We start from the raw sequence: 15,981 nt of genomic DNA, 5'->3' as shown, positions 1-15,981 counted from the left end.
GTCAGGAAAGCAAGATTAGCATGAAAGAATCTCTCCATCCCACCTTTTATCCAAGGTAAGAAGCTGTTTTATAATGTTTGGATGTTTGCTCTTGAGTACTATAGGAATCTTGCTTGTTTTAGAGCAGAAAGCTCCAAGTCCCATCTGTTTCTATGTTGAACATGAATTCAGAGAAGCCAGCCTTGCTGGAATCCCTGGGTGGGGTTCAATTTGAAACCCACAGGGAGACACTGATGCTTATGTTGGAAAAGATAAAGTGAATGGAATTTTAAAATCAAACGGTATTTATTATTGATCCAGATACCAGGCGCGGACTTACCGACACCGTCTTCACTTATGTGGTGTTTCACAAGTGTGCGTGCTAGGAAGTTGCCAGATCAAAGACCGATGAGGAACTTTGCAGTTAACACCAAGCCTCAAGTGTTTTTATGCCAGGCACCCAAATACAGAGAAGTGTAGAGCTGTCAAGTGATGACCATCTGCGGTGAGTTGGATCAAATCATTGGGTAAACTGTAAGACTCAACCTTCATGTGGAGTGAGGGTGAAGTGGGCTCTTTTTCAAAACATCCTCAAATTATTATTTTTTGTTCGTCCTTCTGCGCTCAAGCTTTTCCAAGGCAAGTTTTGGACATACAGTTAAAGGAGTGAGGTGTTGGGTAAAGCCAAGCATGCAAACTACATTAAACATGTTGACGAATGGATTGTAATTTACACCCAGCTACCCATGAAATGACCGGCCTGACTTGGATGGCGCCGTGCTGCAGTGTTATCAGTAAAGAGAAAGCAGGTGGGAAAGGTCAAGCAGTGGCAGCTCTGAGGAAATTGCCAGCGCTAAGAGGAAGCTCTTCCCAATTTTGGTCTGGGGATAAGGCACACATGTTCCGGTCGGCCTGTTTGTCTGTGTGTAAGTGTATGACGTAAACAGGTGAGTAATGTGTTTGCTGAGGGGATACCGAGTTCCACTGACCCTAAGCAAACCTCTCATTCGCCGGGTGATCAAAGCCGTCAGATCATTGGATTGCTTCCAGCTCAGGGGATGTTTGTTTTCACAGCGAGACCGATCCAGCCGAGTGGTGCTCTGACTTAAAGCAGACTTCCTATTTGCAAACATCTGCTTGGGACCGTGCATATGCGTGAGCGTATGTGTGCGCTTTCGCTATGATCTCACCTTGTGTGCCTGAAGCTTGTTAAGAAAGAGATTACCGCACAAACAGTGTGTTGTCAGCTCAACATCGAGTCGAGACCTGGACTCTCTTGATCATCAGCTGTATGTACTGTGTGTAGATTTATCGGTATTACAGGACAGCAAATGCAACCGTGCATCTGTCAGCGGGTCTGTGCTTCATAGATAAAGACCGCAGCTTAAAAGATGTTTTGTAGCAAACATCTGTTTCTGCTGTGCATTCCGAGAAAGCAAGTGGTCATCTTTTTTGTTTCCAGCACAGATGAGCAGTACTGTCTTTGCAGATCTTTTCCCATAAATGGATGTTCTGCTTTCACCGTCCTTCTGGAATTTATCATGCAAGACATTTGAGGATTAACTTCAGGGATGAAATATTATTACATCCATTGAAGTAGCATGAAGGGTTTTCCAAGAGCAGCATTACCAGTGTGAAAACAAATGACTCATACCGTGTTAACATGCAAATCCAATATGCGAGCAATTGGTTAATACCTTTTAAAATAATTCTCCCTTTCATGTAGCAATTTAACTTTCCTTATCCACCACCCACAGGAGGTGATGCGTTTGACAGAGTAACAGGGACAGGCAGGAATAGAGAGAAAATTCCCAAAACACATTATCTATGTCAAGATAGCCACTGCCTTCTTGTTCATTAGATTCTCTTAGTCCAACATTTGGTCCTGATTTGATAATATCTTATTTAGTTTTAACAGGGAAACCTGGGGAAACAGGAACGATGGCAGAAAAACAGCAAAATTAGCAAACTACTGGAACACAGCAGATCTATTTGTCTCCAGAGGGCTGATGGTGTTCATTTAAGCTGTACAGTATTAAAAGTTTGAGCATCATTACATTCACCAGAACTGGCAAGCCTTTTATTTATTAAACTATATTCTGCGGATATACGCCCACGACTGCGTAAAGCAGGTCTCTGTATTACCACTGATGGATTTCCATTGTCACTTATTTAGAACAGGGATTCAATATGATCTATAATGCCACATTACACAGTTATATCAAAGCCTGTTAAAGTATCATTAAAGATGGTGCAAAGATACTGTAATGCATCCATCATAACTCCTAATTTATCATGCTGTAAAACCTATCGCAGTAAATACAGCCTGCACGTGATGAGGAGCTGTTTTACTATTCCTTTGTCATAAGAGAGCTGTGACTTAGACATTATGGTACATTATAGTGCAGTAGGTTAACTATGGTTGCTTGAAAAGGTTTTACTAATGAGATAGTTGTTTAGTTTGACCCATGGTTTACCCTCTGGATGCGCTTTGAAAAAAACAAAGACTAAGGAGGAGAAGATTATAAAGATAAAATAAAAGCAAGAAATATGAGTCTGGTATAAAAAAAGGAGGCCCCATCCCTGGCCTCCTCTCCTCTCTTTTTTCCCCTGGAAACCTGAAAGCAAAGAGGCAAGGATAAGAAAAAGGTAGTGGTTAGAATAAAGATTAAATGAGAAGAGTTAAGAAGAGAAAAGTAACGGAACAGGAGGGGTCAGGAGATGAGAGGAAAGATGAGGGAGCTGGTAGGAAAAAACAGAAGAGGAAAGTAGAGGCAGCCAAGAAGAGATCTGTGAAGAATTGAACATCAGATCGTGTGAGATGTATTCTCGGAGATGACAGAAGACTGACAGCTGAAATAAAAACCACGCCGTGCAGAGAGGGCTCTCCAGATCTCTCCATCTTTCAGTTTGCCTGTCTCCCCTGCTCTCACTCTGCTCTCCTGAACTCCACATCCACACCCAGGCACCCTTTTCAGTCGTGTTCGCATCAGGGTGTGTCCTCCCAAGCAATCAATCATCCATTAAAGATGAGATGCATAGGTGGCAAGCTGTGATAAAACATTACGTATGTGTTTTTCTTAACACAGCCAAGCCACAACAACCAGATCTGGATAGCTTTCATTTAGTGCAATTAGAGCAGCGCGGGGCAATTTCACACATCGGAGAGTCCAAATGGCAGCGCGAGGGAGCCGTTAAAAGTTTTGACAACTTAAATGCCCCGAAGATATGGAATTTGATCTCAGTAAACTCTGTAATCCCCCGACCCTATACGTTAGCTTCTATGCGCCTGCTGAGTGTGAAGGAGGTGAAAGGGTTCAAATATGTTGAGGAGTCAAACCGCTTTTGAGTTTTGCTGTTGAGATTTAGCGCTTCTTTTCCAGTGGGTGGAGAAGCCTGCATAGCTCCCGGCAGCTTTTTTCAATATGAAATCACAGTCTCTCTTTGCATCCTCCTCCTATCTGTACGGCATCAGAGAGGATTTCAGCTTGTCTCTTCCTGCTTAACACTTCTCATGCACTTCAGTGTTAGGCAAAAATCAAACAAGTTTAGGCTTAGAGCTGTCACAACACAAGTTTGTCACTATGCAGCGATCAGCATCAACAAATTAGAAAAAAGAAATCTGATGGTTACAAATGAAGAAACTATATGGCGGGGTTTGGTTGCAGGGGAGGGGTGGAGTACTGGGTTCAGGGGCTGACTGACACACCTGACCTCCATCGTCTAATTGTGTCTCCCTTTTTGAGGATGTTGCTGAGACCAGTGGAGGAGAGCGGTGTGCTGTGCTGAGCAGGGAACGCAGCTGAAAAGCTGCCAGAGTAAAATGTGTCCAAAAACACTTAGCCATAAACACATGACAACCTGCAACACCGTGTGAGTGGGTCCTTCTCTGCCACACAACTCAGTCAGTCCGACTGGAAACTATACAGACACCTGTGGACTGAGGGGCAACTTCAGGAGTTGAGAAGTGAAGCCAGTGCTGAGGAAGCCACACAGTGCCTCCAGAAGTCTATCAGCTCCCCACAGAATCTCATGTTAATTTTACATCTTATCCTCCTGGATCTGACTAACATGGCTTGCTAGTTTGTGCCTTGGTTTTGTCAATTTAAACAATTTTAATAGACTTTTACTTAGCACTAATTGGCCGATAAGTGCAGTGTTGGGGTTGTTACTGTTAAAAAAATGAATTCCACTGCTCGTTACCTTACTTTCTTGACACTCATGACGTGAAACATGCTGTCACATAACTACAAAACAACATAAACCTTAGGATATACTCCGAATCTCTGTGCAGCTTGCTAATTAGCTAGCCTTTGCTAATAACTTGACACTCCATATAAGGCTCTAAAAAACCAACATGGCAGTGGCCAAAACGCTAAGATTTAAAATATGGAGTCTAGTATGGCCACGTGTATCTTTATACTTTAACGGAGCAGCTCTTCAGGGTTCTTGGAAATCAGAGAAAAAGCAAAAGAGCAACGACCAAAGCCAACAACAAATTAGTAATGAAATGAACTCAACACCAAGGCCACAGCCTGTCTCCCAGATGTGCAGGACAAGTATCTGCAATAATAGAAAAGTTAACGGTGATAATGGGAGTCACTTTAGTACGGGCTCAAATTGTGGTCATAAATATTTTAAATTGGTAAATCAAATGCGTATTTGTGAACTGAGTTTTGTGACCCTGTAAACCAAAATATCTGAAAATGTTTGTGCATCTATAGATGAGCTCAGCAAAGCACCGACAGACCCATCTGTTCTCTAATTGGATTGTTAAATTTGTGATTGACATGACATTGACCAATCAGCTAAAAGAAAGACAAATTGGGTCAAAATGTGTACTTGCAAGTTAAAAGTCACACACAGCCCGGGGAGTTGAGCGCAGAGTTTTACACGTAGTTTTTTGTTTGCTTTGTATCTTTACAAACATAACATATTCAGATATTTTGGTTTACAAGGTTACAAAACTCAGTTCACAAATACGCATTTGATTTACCAATTTAAAATATTTATGACCACAATTTGAGCCCAAACTTTAGCTTAGTTTGCCAGAAACTGTGTAGACACTTTGAGCTGAAGCTCCAGTTAAGCAGTTAATTGTGTAACTTATGCTTCAGTCACATTAAGGAGACCATGGCATGACCACAATACTGCTACAGTGTCCTAGGAAATTATAATCCCATTGACTTTGAAAATGGGGACCAGGTCTGCAACTGCTCACAGTCAGTGGCCATCTTCAAAGTGACTTATAATGCAATCAGACAATCACAATCTGAGTTTGTGATTGAATGGGGTCAAGCTGGCAATTATATGCAATATGATGATACAATGATTACGGTAACTGTGATGAATAGACATAAACTGGAAATCTATTACTGACCACAGAAATTCAGTCCAGCCAGAGCCTCACAGAATTGAAACTGAAATCCCTTCACTAATAGTGACGTAGACGCAGGGCAGTGATTTAGCTGCAGAAAGGCACAGAATACAAACATTTGGCAACCAGTTTAGTCACGTTTCCTACTGCAAAGAAAGGCTTTGCTGACAGGTTGCAGTCTTGAGTGCAAACTGACTCCAGCTGATTGCAATTTGTTAGCAATCGCTCAGTGTTTATAAATTAGTTGGCAATTAAAAGTAACAGCTGAGTTGTTTGAGAGGAGCAATTGCATAGGTCACTACTTGCCTTCCAACCACAGGTGGTAATGGAGAGCTTGGGGTTCTTATACACTCACATCTGGATGGCTAATTGTTTGCCACAACTGTTTGGGTTGCTGAAAAATTCACTTTTATCACGAGTAACCACAAAGTTTTCCAAGTCACAAGGATGTTATCCTACTTAAACTGTAGCAGGACCAAGCCATACATGGGACGGGAGCCTTCATACACTTGAAACTATGACTGTCATATCAATTAGAGCAGGGCGATATGGCCAAAAATATTTATCACGATATATATTTGAAAATTTGCGATAACGATATAACCGACGATATAATTGATGCGAGACAAAATACAACTCCACAACATTACTAGCGCAAAAAGACAACCTTCCATTTAATTTCCACTTAAACAAGAAGCTGGTTTTTATGTACATTAAAGCTTTATAAAAATGTAACAGTGCAAATGCAAATTCCTTGCTGAAAGTTTAACCAAAAGGCATTTCCAGTAGAAATGGGCTGACATATCCTGAGCATAACCATGTATAATATCCACTGAAGTTAAAAAGAGGTGCTTTGCAACATTAAACTGCAGTGTGCAGTACGTATTTTTCGGACCATAAGGTGCACAGGATTATAAGGCACATTAAGCGAAACAAAGCAGTCAGATAAATCAAACTTTATTAAACTCATTCTTCTTGCTTCCTCCATTTCTGTACCATTGATTCATTAATGTTGAATTCTCTGGCAGCTGCTCTATTCCCATGTTGTTGCAGTATATTAATGACTAACCTCGTATTGTGGATGGATTATCTCAGTTGTTCTCCTGACTGAAGTTTGGTCCGTTTACAACATCCTGCCATGCAATTGCATTTGTCTCTAACCATGAAGAACCTTCACGTTAACTTTTATAAGTGGAAAAGTGTTAGTGTTCGTCCTCCAGCTTCACTGTTTATGTTATGCTAACATAGCTGTGTCGCTAGCGATCACGTAGCACATCATTATATACCAGCTAGCCCAACTTCAGTAACCCTACAAACGTCACTGCTGTTTAGTTTCCTGTCTTCATTTATGTTGGAAGTGATAGCAGAGCTGTACGTTTGATTTTTTTCAGAAATCTCTCAGTCAGAACATGCTATATCATGCTTAGGTAACTAGCGAAACTAGCGAGCTAACTTCCGCTAGCTTCCTGCTAACGTCTAACTCCGTTAAATGTAATAACTTTAGTTTTCATGGATGCCTGGAAGTTAAACTTCATAGTTACACCTGGTAAAGCAGCAATGCTGATCGTTTTATTAAAGATGAAAGAATTTAGACAGTTTTTAACTCTAAGTGATGCTGCAGTGTTGTTTGACCTGAAGTATACGGAGTTTAGGACCCAGATTACTCCCAGATTTAAGAGCATCTTAGTCCGACAAATACGACAATAACAACGGCCGCTTGCATGTTCTGCAAAAAAATGTGCTTTGTTGTGTATCTGACGGACAAACACCAAACCAGTTCCACATCACTGAAGTTGCACCATTTTTACAAACCAATTCTGGTTCATCTGTTTCACTCAACAATCGGCCATGTGCGTATGAAAACAAAGGCACTGCGCATGCGCGTTTTACTCCCATTCTATCGCCATATTTCATTTTCCTATCGTTGCCTAACATTATACCGGTATTACCGTGAACGGTATAATATGGCCCAGCCCTAATATCAATACGTGTATAACTCAACACCTCTATTGTGAATGTTAATTGGTAGAAGCAGTACGTCATACATGTACTGGATTGATGTGTTCATGAACTACTTGAACAGGATTTTATAACATACCAACTTTATTAAATCTGCAGGACTCAAAATAGTCAGTAAATAGAAATTCATTATGAGTGTTATTCAGCTCAAAAATGTAAACCATATCCCCTAAAACATCCAAAACACCCACATGCAAAATATGCGCTTATACTTTCTAAATCACACTTGATAAAGATACACCATTTCTTAATAAAATAAAGATACCTGAAGGAAAGAGACTTTCACATAACTGCTGACGATTAAAAAAAGAGAAGAAAAAAAACCCCCAGAAGGCTAAAAAAACAAACTGCAACAATCTTAAGGCCGACATTAAAGTGCATATTAGACATAGGAAGTACCCTCAAAGACGGCTCCAGTGGTTTAAGCGGAGTATTTGTAAACTCAGCTCTTTTAACAGTGCAGTGTCATGCTTTTCTGCAAGCAGACACTAAACAAAACGGGACTTCAGGCAGCGAGCAAGAAAGTCTGATAAATTTATTTTCTGCTTCAGTTTTGCAGTGATGGATTAAACCTCCTGGGCAAATGCTGTTTGTGAGTTTGTTTTGAAGCAATTAATGAGAGACTAGAATCTGTTACACCAGCGAGAACAAAGCATATTATCTATGCCATCCTTAAGGGTCTAGACAGAGCCACTGATTAGCTATGGAGCTGGCTGGAAAACCTGAAGAAATTATCCCCATGTGGTGCTAGTGGAGCTGAGTGGATACAAAAGATATTTTCTTGTGTGAAAAAAGTCATCTCTATTACTTTAATGAGAATGGCTGACATTACACCACAGAAACAAGCATCAATTGATTTAGAAAGAGCAAGAGAAACTGGAAAACCTGAGCACGGCTGTAATAATCCAAAGAGTGAAACATTCCTGTGGCACAGGCTCTGTGTTACACCGCTACCTTCCATAAGAAACATTGCCACAAGTCAGCGTGCTAGATTAGCATCTTGTTTGGGGTATGATCGCTCTTCTTTATCTCTGTATCAGCCGACGTCTGAACTGAATTCACGGACATCAGCAGTTTGTTTCAGCTGCACTGACTCAATCTATACTTCAGCTTGAAGCAGGGAAGTGCTGTGAAAGTATAAGTGGAAGAAAATAGATACAAAACTCACAAGAAAATTCATGATTGCGTGGTACAAATATAACTACAGAAAACAACCGAGGCACTGAAAAAGTAAAATGACATTTTCAGTCTGTTTATTGAGGATATTGGAATAGATTTATGATTTCCTGTCGCTGTATATTTGAATTTCTTTACATGTAGTTGGGGCACTGATATGTATTTTCTTGATTGCTGTTTATTGTTGTGTTTTTTTCACGAGCGCTCGAGCCACCAACCGCTGGGATTTAATTCAGACTGCTGGACCTGTCTCTGCCGCAGTACACAAATTATCATCCCATGACAACAGAGTGTAGCTGCTGTTATGAATGCGTGTCTTGTCCTCGGCTAAACTAATTTTAATTCCCCACAATCTTCATCTGTCCAGAATGTGCACCTCTGCTGTCTTCGGTGCTGCTGCATCTGCTGCCTGATGACGCACGTTCAACCTCAAAACTAATCTAAACTCACAGCAGGTTGTACATTTGCATGGATGAAAAAGAGTCTCTATATTTTCATGCTTAACATGGTAAATTGTGCAAACTAGTAAAGTAACAGCATTAAGTATTAGCTGCAATAATGCAGCTACGGCAACCATGTTTTTCTGATAGCGCTAAAGAAAATGCTCTGTGATCAGGGTCCATCGCGATTCACCGATCAATAAAAAGATGCAGCATCGTTCCAATACGAGAGAGCAGGACACAAGCACCTCTCGCTACCTTCAATAAACTGTAAAATGTACAGAGCGCTCACATTAGATCGACCGTGCTGCAAAACTCAGTTGCAGTCTAAAGAAGAAGCCTTGAAATAGAGACTAAATGCAATCTTTTATAGCCACGAACCATTAGTGCCGAAACTATAGCTCACATTCTCTTTAATACCACTAATAAAGAAAACACTTTCCACTCCCTTCTGAACCCGCAGTATTGATTAATGATCCTCTCTGGTCTGACAAATACAGTTTATTCTCTCATTAAGCTACAACAAACTTTGGTGCTCACAGGGAACCCTAACAGTCTCCGTTATGGATTGGGTCATTACTGCTTAAATAAACCGCCCCTGTTTTGCCAGCTTCTACTCATATAGGGCCAAATGAGCTGTGCTCTCTGTTATGGATGACAGAGCCACACACACTCCTGCTGCTCGTGTAGCTGCTTCACTGACTTCCTCTGAAGTAAATCACTGAATCCTTACGGATTAAACAGTGAAAACAAACAGAAATCATTTTAAGGGACTAATGAAAGCTGCTTGGAGAAAGAGGCGACTAACCTTTGTTGTAAAGCTTAAGTGTGTGTACTGTATGTTATATGTGTGTTGATATACGTGAGAGGTAAAGCAGACTGAAGCAGCTTTAATGCCTCTAGCTGCCATCTGGCTAGTTAAACAACAGTGTGTCCAAAACAGCCACAGCTGTGTAGACACAAGTAAATGTCCTGAAATCAGGCTTCTGAACAAATTACACATACTTCCATTGTTATTACTAGTGTGCACCATCTTGTGGTGGCATTATAAATTACAAGTCAATTATCTGTAGCTAAGAGTGATTTTTAAGACTGCACAAAGGTAGAGCGCTCAAAAGGACGTCTTTGTACTGTTAGTGCTGACAAACCTAAACAGACTTTGACTTAGATTATTATTAATGCTTAAAGCGTTTTTGAATGGAACATTTTTGTCAAACTGTTTAACAGGATAAACCTTTGCCATGGAAAGCACCTTTTTCAGGAAATAGTGTTTTCTGCAGCTTGATGACATTTCTTTCTTTTGATCTCTAAACCAGGGTTTCTTCCACACAAATTATGGCCATATGGTGCAGCTAAATTGGTGGACTTATGGTTAGGTTCACATTTCACAGTCTTTAATATTGCTGTGGAGGAATTCTGGCCCCAAACATTTTTCCAGAATTGTTATGATTCAGCCATGTTGGACAGTTTTCAGGCTGTTTAAGATCATGCCAAAGGACTGGTCCACTCAACCACCTTTATTTTTTAGTTTTCTGAACCGAACCGAAGTGCAGTCGAACCTCAGGGCATCAACTGATGGCTGGACATTGACCTTTAGGATTTTTTGGTACAGCAGAATGCTGAAGCAGCAAAAAAGCCTCAGACCAGATGGTATGATGTTGTTTTTATGAAATGCTGTGTTAGTTTTACAGAAGATATAACGGGGCTCACACCTTCCAAAAACATTAACATTAGTCTCGTCAGTCAACAGAATATTTTCCAAAAGTTTCTGGGGATAGTCAGGATGTTCTTTGGAGACGAGCCTTTGCGTTGTTTGTGGGGCGACCGTGGCTCAAGAGTTGGGAGTTTGCCTTGTAATCGGAAGGTTGCCGGTTCGAGCCCCGGCTTGGACAGTCTCGGTCGTTGTGTCCTTGGGCAAGACGCTTCACCCGTTGCCTACTGGTGGTGGTCAGAGGGCCCGGTGGCGCCAGTGTCCGGCAGCCTCGCCTCTGTCAGTGCGCCCCAGGGTGGCTGTGGCTACAATGAAGCTGCCATCACCAGTGTGTGAATGGGTGGATGACTGGATATGTAAAGCGCTTTGGGGTCCTTAGGGACTAGTAAAGCACTATACAAATACAGGCCATTTACAGGCCATTTGTCTTTGCTCAGCGATGGTTTTCACCTTGGAATTCTCCCACGGATGCCACTTTTGCCCAGTCTCTTTGTTATTGTTGAATCATGAACTCTGGGATCTTTTGTGACCTCCTGGATGAGTTGTCGATATGCTCTTGGAGTAATGTTGGTAGATCGGCCACTCCTGGGAAGGTTCGCCACTGTTCCAAGTTTTCTCCATTTGGGGATAATGGCTCTCATCGGAGTTTACTGGAGTCCCAAAGCCTAAAAAGTGGCTTTGCGACTCTTTCTAGACTGACAGATGTCAGTGGCTTTGTTTCCCACCTGTTTCTTTAGGCCAGTGGTTCTTAAAGTGTGTGGCGGGGCGCAGAGTTGTGACAGGTGGGGCGCAAGTCACCTGGCAGAAAAGTCATGTGGAACTAATGTTTAACATCTGAATCACTTTTACGGCAGAACCAAGAAATTTGCGGCAGTTTGCTAATAATATGCACATCTCCTCTGCATCCGCTGAAAAGCTGCAGCCGCATGTGTAAGTCCACAGCTGCAATAAAGAAGTGTACGGAGAAGTGCCAAGGTAGGTACCCCCGACGGAATTTGTTTCCCCTGCGTCGGGAGCAAACACTGGGCTGTCCAAGTCACGGACAAACAACATCCCACATTCGTGATTTTTAGTTCACAAACACTTCTTATAATGACCCACTACTCCTGACATTTTGGAGGTTTTAGCTCTGTACAGTTACAGAAGAATACAAATAATTATCAGTCAAAATCTCCTTGCTTTATTGAAATAATCCTGTCCAATAACACGTGAGAACAATAAATGTATCATTTTCTGTTGTCACCCACAAACTGAACAGTAATTAGTAACAGTAACATTCATTTTTCACTAAAACAGTCCATTACTTCCACGTCTAGCTGGTTGCAATGGAGGCGGCGCCAACTGGACCCGCTCTGCCTGCCCAGCGAATGCTCCCGGCGCAAGGAAACAAATTCTGTCGGGGATACCTACTTTGGCATGATTGCGGATGCCGCTCAGGTCCGTCCAAATCCCCCGTAGCCGCGCCGCAGTCAAACTAGGCTGACTGCAGCCACTAAGAGTGAAACGCATTAAACTCTCACTAAATTATTTATTTTTCATCTCTGTTCACAAGTTTCTGGATTTCTTTTTTTTAAAATAAGACTAAGACAGAACTTTATAATGTTCACATTCTGTTTAACTTGTTGCTTTTTTTGAAGAGGTGGTGCAGACTAATGCAGCAGTCTAGTAACAAAAGTCACAAATAGTTGTTTGAAATGAAAGTTGTTTGTTTTAAACAAAAATTACTGAAGGATTCATTGTGAATTAGTTTATTATCTAAAGAAAGTTGCAGCTCGGCTTTACTGTCGTTGTTTCCTTTAGATGGGGCGTGAAAATACTTCTTCCTGCCATGTGGGGAACGATGTGACAAGTTTGAGAACCACTGCTTTAGACTGTGGTGATCTGGTGGTTTTTGGATTCTTTTAGTTTACTTCAGTTTGTTCGGCAAGTGACGATAAATTCAGCTTTCCAAAAAATATTAATTCATGATTTAGCACAAGGCAAATCCTCATTTAAATACTGCATTTTGTATTTACTCAGGTTAACTTTCAGGAAGGTGCCAAATACATTTTCACTGCAGTGTACTATTAGTTCACCTGCGGGGTGGTAAACCTTTATATCTACAAATTAGCTCAGGCGTACAGCGGTCTTTCTTCAAACTGAGGCTTTTATCGAAGGTGAGATCATTTTTATCTTTTAAAAACTTCGAACGGGCGATTCATGCTTTCATTATATCCCAGCTGGGCTATTGTAACTCCTTATATGCTGGAGTCAGCCAGACCTGCCTGGCAAGGCTGCAGTTGGTCCAGAATGCTGAAGCTCGTCTTCTGACACGTACTAAAGGATGTGAACACATTTCCCCGGTGCTCGCCTCTCTTCATTGGCTCCCTGTCCGCTTCAGAATTAACTTTAACATTTTATTGTTGACCTACAAAGCCCTGAATGGACAGGCTCCCGGGTATTTGTCTGACCTCTTGCAGACTTATACCCCCTTTAGATCTCTCAGATCAAGTGATCTTTTGCTTTTAGCTGTACCAAAGTCGAGGCTGGTTCATAGAGGCGATCGAGCATTTGCAGTCGTAGCGCCTAAGCTGTGGAATAATTTACCCCTGTACATGAGACAGGCTCCCACTGTCAATCTTTTTAAATCTTATCTTAAAACGCATTTTTATTTACTGGCTTTTAATACAGCATGAGAGTTATTTGTTAATTCATATTTGGTGTTTGCTATCAATACTCTAAGTTATTTTATTATGTATGTTGTATTCTTGTACAACACTTTGGTCAACGCTCCTGTTGTAATTAAATGTGCTATATAAACCATTGAACCATTAAGCCATCTATAAAAGTAAAGCAGGGAATATTAGGATGAATGTGATTCATGTTACCTAAAGGTGTTTGCTAACTAGCACCACAGCACGTTGTGCAATTTCCCATCTCGCAGGCTTTGCCATTCATGGTCAAACTCTTGACATATGTTGTGTTCGACTGACGCACCTGTCTCAACTTTAGAGTGGTCGGTTCTCTCTGTCACCTTCTCCTGGCTGATGAGGTAATCAACAATCCTCACACCGATTGGGGGCTCCGTGTGGTTCCACTCCATGATGACCAATGAGCTGCTGGGTTCGTAGGCGTAAGACAGTTTAAGCCTGGCAACAGAATGACAGAGATATACAAGCGCACCACTTACTGTAAGATGTTTTCAGCACACTGGCCTCATTACTGTAATTGACAGCTAACATTATCCTTCTTGTTCTGTCAACTGCAATCCAACTGAAAACCTGCTCTGCACTGTCACAAACACCTCTGTCAACAGAAAATATAGTAATTTATCCGCTAATGTCTGACTGACTCTGCTGCTCTCTTCTGTAGTTATGTCACTGAAAACATTGTGCACACAAGTTTTATGCCAAGAAATCGATGAATGGCAGCTCAGCGGATTGATTAGAGCACCCAAACCGAGCCGGAGAACAAACGCGCTGACCACAGGAATGTTGCAATAAAACACTGCATGCACACAAATCCGCTGAAGCAGGAGAACAATTTCTGCCTGTGAAACAATTGATTGTATTTACCACAATCCATGTAAGGGGAAGAATACAGGTTTTACTAACATGGGCTGAGGAAGCGGGGCGCAGGTGGGCAGTCCGTCTGTGCCAAAAGCGCTGGAATCACATCGACACCAGTCATCGATAACATCGCCTTTGCCTGAGCACCACAGCATGCTCATCATTGCCTCCTGAAGAGCCTACGATAAGAAACAGCGAGAGGGCAGAGATAAACACACATGAACACCTGTATTTTTACAGCTGTTTTCTCACATAAACTTTTCTACTTCACAATTTTTATACCAGGAACTGTAAGTTAAAAACCCCTGTGTGTTTCTTTTTCCATGCAATGGTCAATTTGTAGGCAAATTTGATTACCTAAGTGGGTGTCTTTAACCAATACAATAAAATGTATCAAATATGCATTAAGTTATTTAATTTACTACACTTTCTCCACTGGACATTGCAAATTATTGCAAATTGGTGTTTGTCTAATGAGGTAAAACATAAAAACATGTAAAAAAAAAACAAAACATAAAACACTGCATAAAAAAGTAATCAGGTTATATCTATTAGATCCCAATAAACATGCAACATTTTGTTCTACATAAATTTAAAGACTTTTCAGTTCGATGCACCTGTTTCTACTTCAGTAGCGCACAGTTTTTCACTTTTATTCTGTCTGCATTCTGAGGGGGTGGTTTGTATATCATTCACTGCCCGAGTTACAGAAAACTTTTTGTGATTGCTGACAGTATTTTCTGGTTTATAGGCTGACAAAGAGAGAGAGCTATCCAGAGTACTCTCAGCGGAACCTCAATTTATCCCTCCACCTCTAAGGCACCAAAAACAATGAAATAAGAATTTTGAACCTGCATTTATTCAACATTCAGATCAGGTCAAAGTGATTCGTTTTTAAATTTTCCACACTCCTCTTAAGAAAAAATTCTGCTATCCCCCCCCCCCCCCCCCTCCCCCACACCAATCGGCAGACAAATCCGCGCGATCAGAAACAGAATTTAAGAGTGTTTTATTAATTTCCTCCCCTACAATCATGCCCCTCTGTGATGAACTGAATTCACTGGACATTAGGAAAAGCAAGCACCTGTTTATATAATGTGCCACAATAAATGAGAGAGTGCAAACCGATCCATGTGGCTGACAGAGCTGTCAATATTCAGTGAGACACAAGGTTCAAAGCCCCAACACTCTTCATGGGGGCGCAAAGTCAAACATGAACAATCAGAGACAAACAGGCTTCGGTCAGACAGGAAATCAAGAAGCCAGTGTTCACTGGTGAGGAGGAACCTTACAGGAGGATAACATGGACACAGAACTCTGTGCTTTTAGGAACGGTGGACTGGAGTGGCTACTACTTAATGAGATTTTATCAAAAGACAGCCGAACCCCTGTCAGACCTCCAGACGTCTCACAGTGTTGGGGATATAGAACCCAGGCAGGGACAATGTTTCACATTTTAACATTACATAAAAAACTGGTATTACGCACGTTACCAGAATGCTGTAGAAAATGTGGAAAACCTGAAAGGCTCATAAAACTTTCAGAGTAAAAATGGTGGAGGTGGGTAGATGTAAATATTGGTGCAATGCTCTTAATGGTGTCAGATTAATACTAGCACAATAGAATTCTTTTCATTCTGCACGTTCAGCATGTGTTAATCATTTTTTGGTAATTAAAAAAAGCATCTCAACCATGCACTATGAAAAACGTCTGAATCTTTTTGTGTTGATT

At 41.3% G+C, this 15,981-nt stretch overlaps 1 protein-coding gene across 7 annotated transcripts in view; it reads right to left on the bottom strand.

Annotated features, from left to right (window-relative positions):
- The window catches only part of astn1 (astrotactin 1), a 485,289-nt gene that overhangs the window by 43,905 nt on the left and 425,403 nt on the right, over nt 1-15,981 (bottom strand). For all 7 annotated transcript variants that reach the window (XM_086272768.1, XM_086272769.1, XM_086272772.1 and 4 more), the window contains 2 exons: nt 14,296-14,429; nt 13,679-13,830 (listed from right to left, as the gene is read on the bottom strand). In XM_086272768.1, coding sequence (XP_086128894.1) covers nt 13,679-13,830; nt 14,296-14,429 — 286 coding nt within the window. The remainder of the gene's footprint in view (nt 1-13,678; nt 13,831-14,295; nt 14,430-15,981) is intronic.

The sequence above is a fragment of the Aulonocara sp. 'chitande type north' Nkhata Bay genome, linkage group LG18, assembly GCF_057382095.1.
Source record: "Aulonocara sp. 'chitande type north' Nkhata Bay isolate Kocher_YH1m ecotype deep benthic linkage group LG18, A_spYH_male_GT1.1, whole genome shotgun sequence".
Lineage (NCBI taxonomy): Eukaryota > Metazoa > Chordata > Actinopteri > Cichliformes > Cichlidae > Aulonocara > Aulonocara sp. 'chitande type north' Nkhata Bay.
Note: the sequence above shows the minus strand (reverse complement) of the source record. Positions and strands in the feature narration are given on the sequence as shown.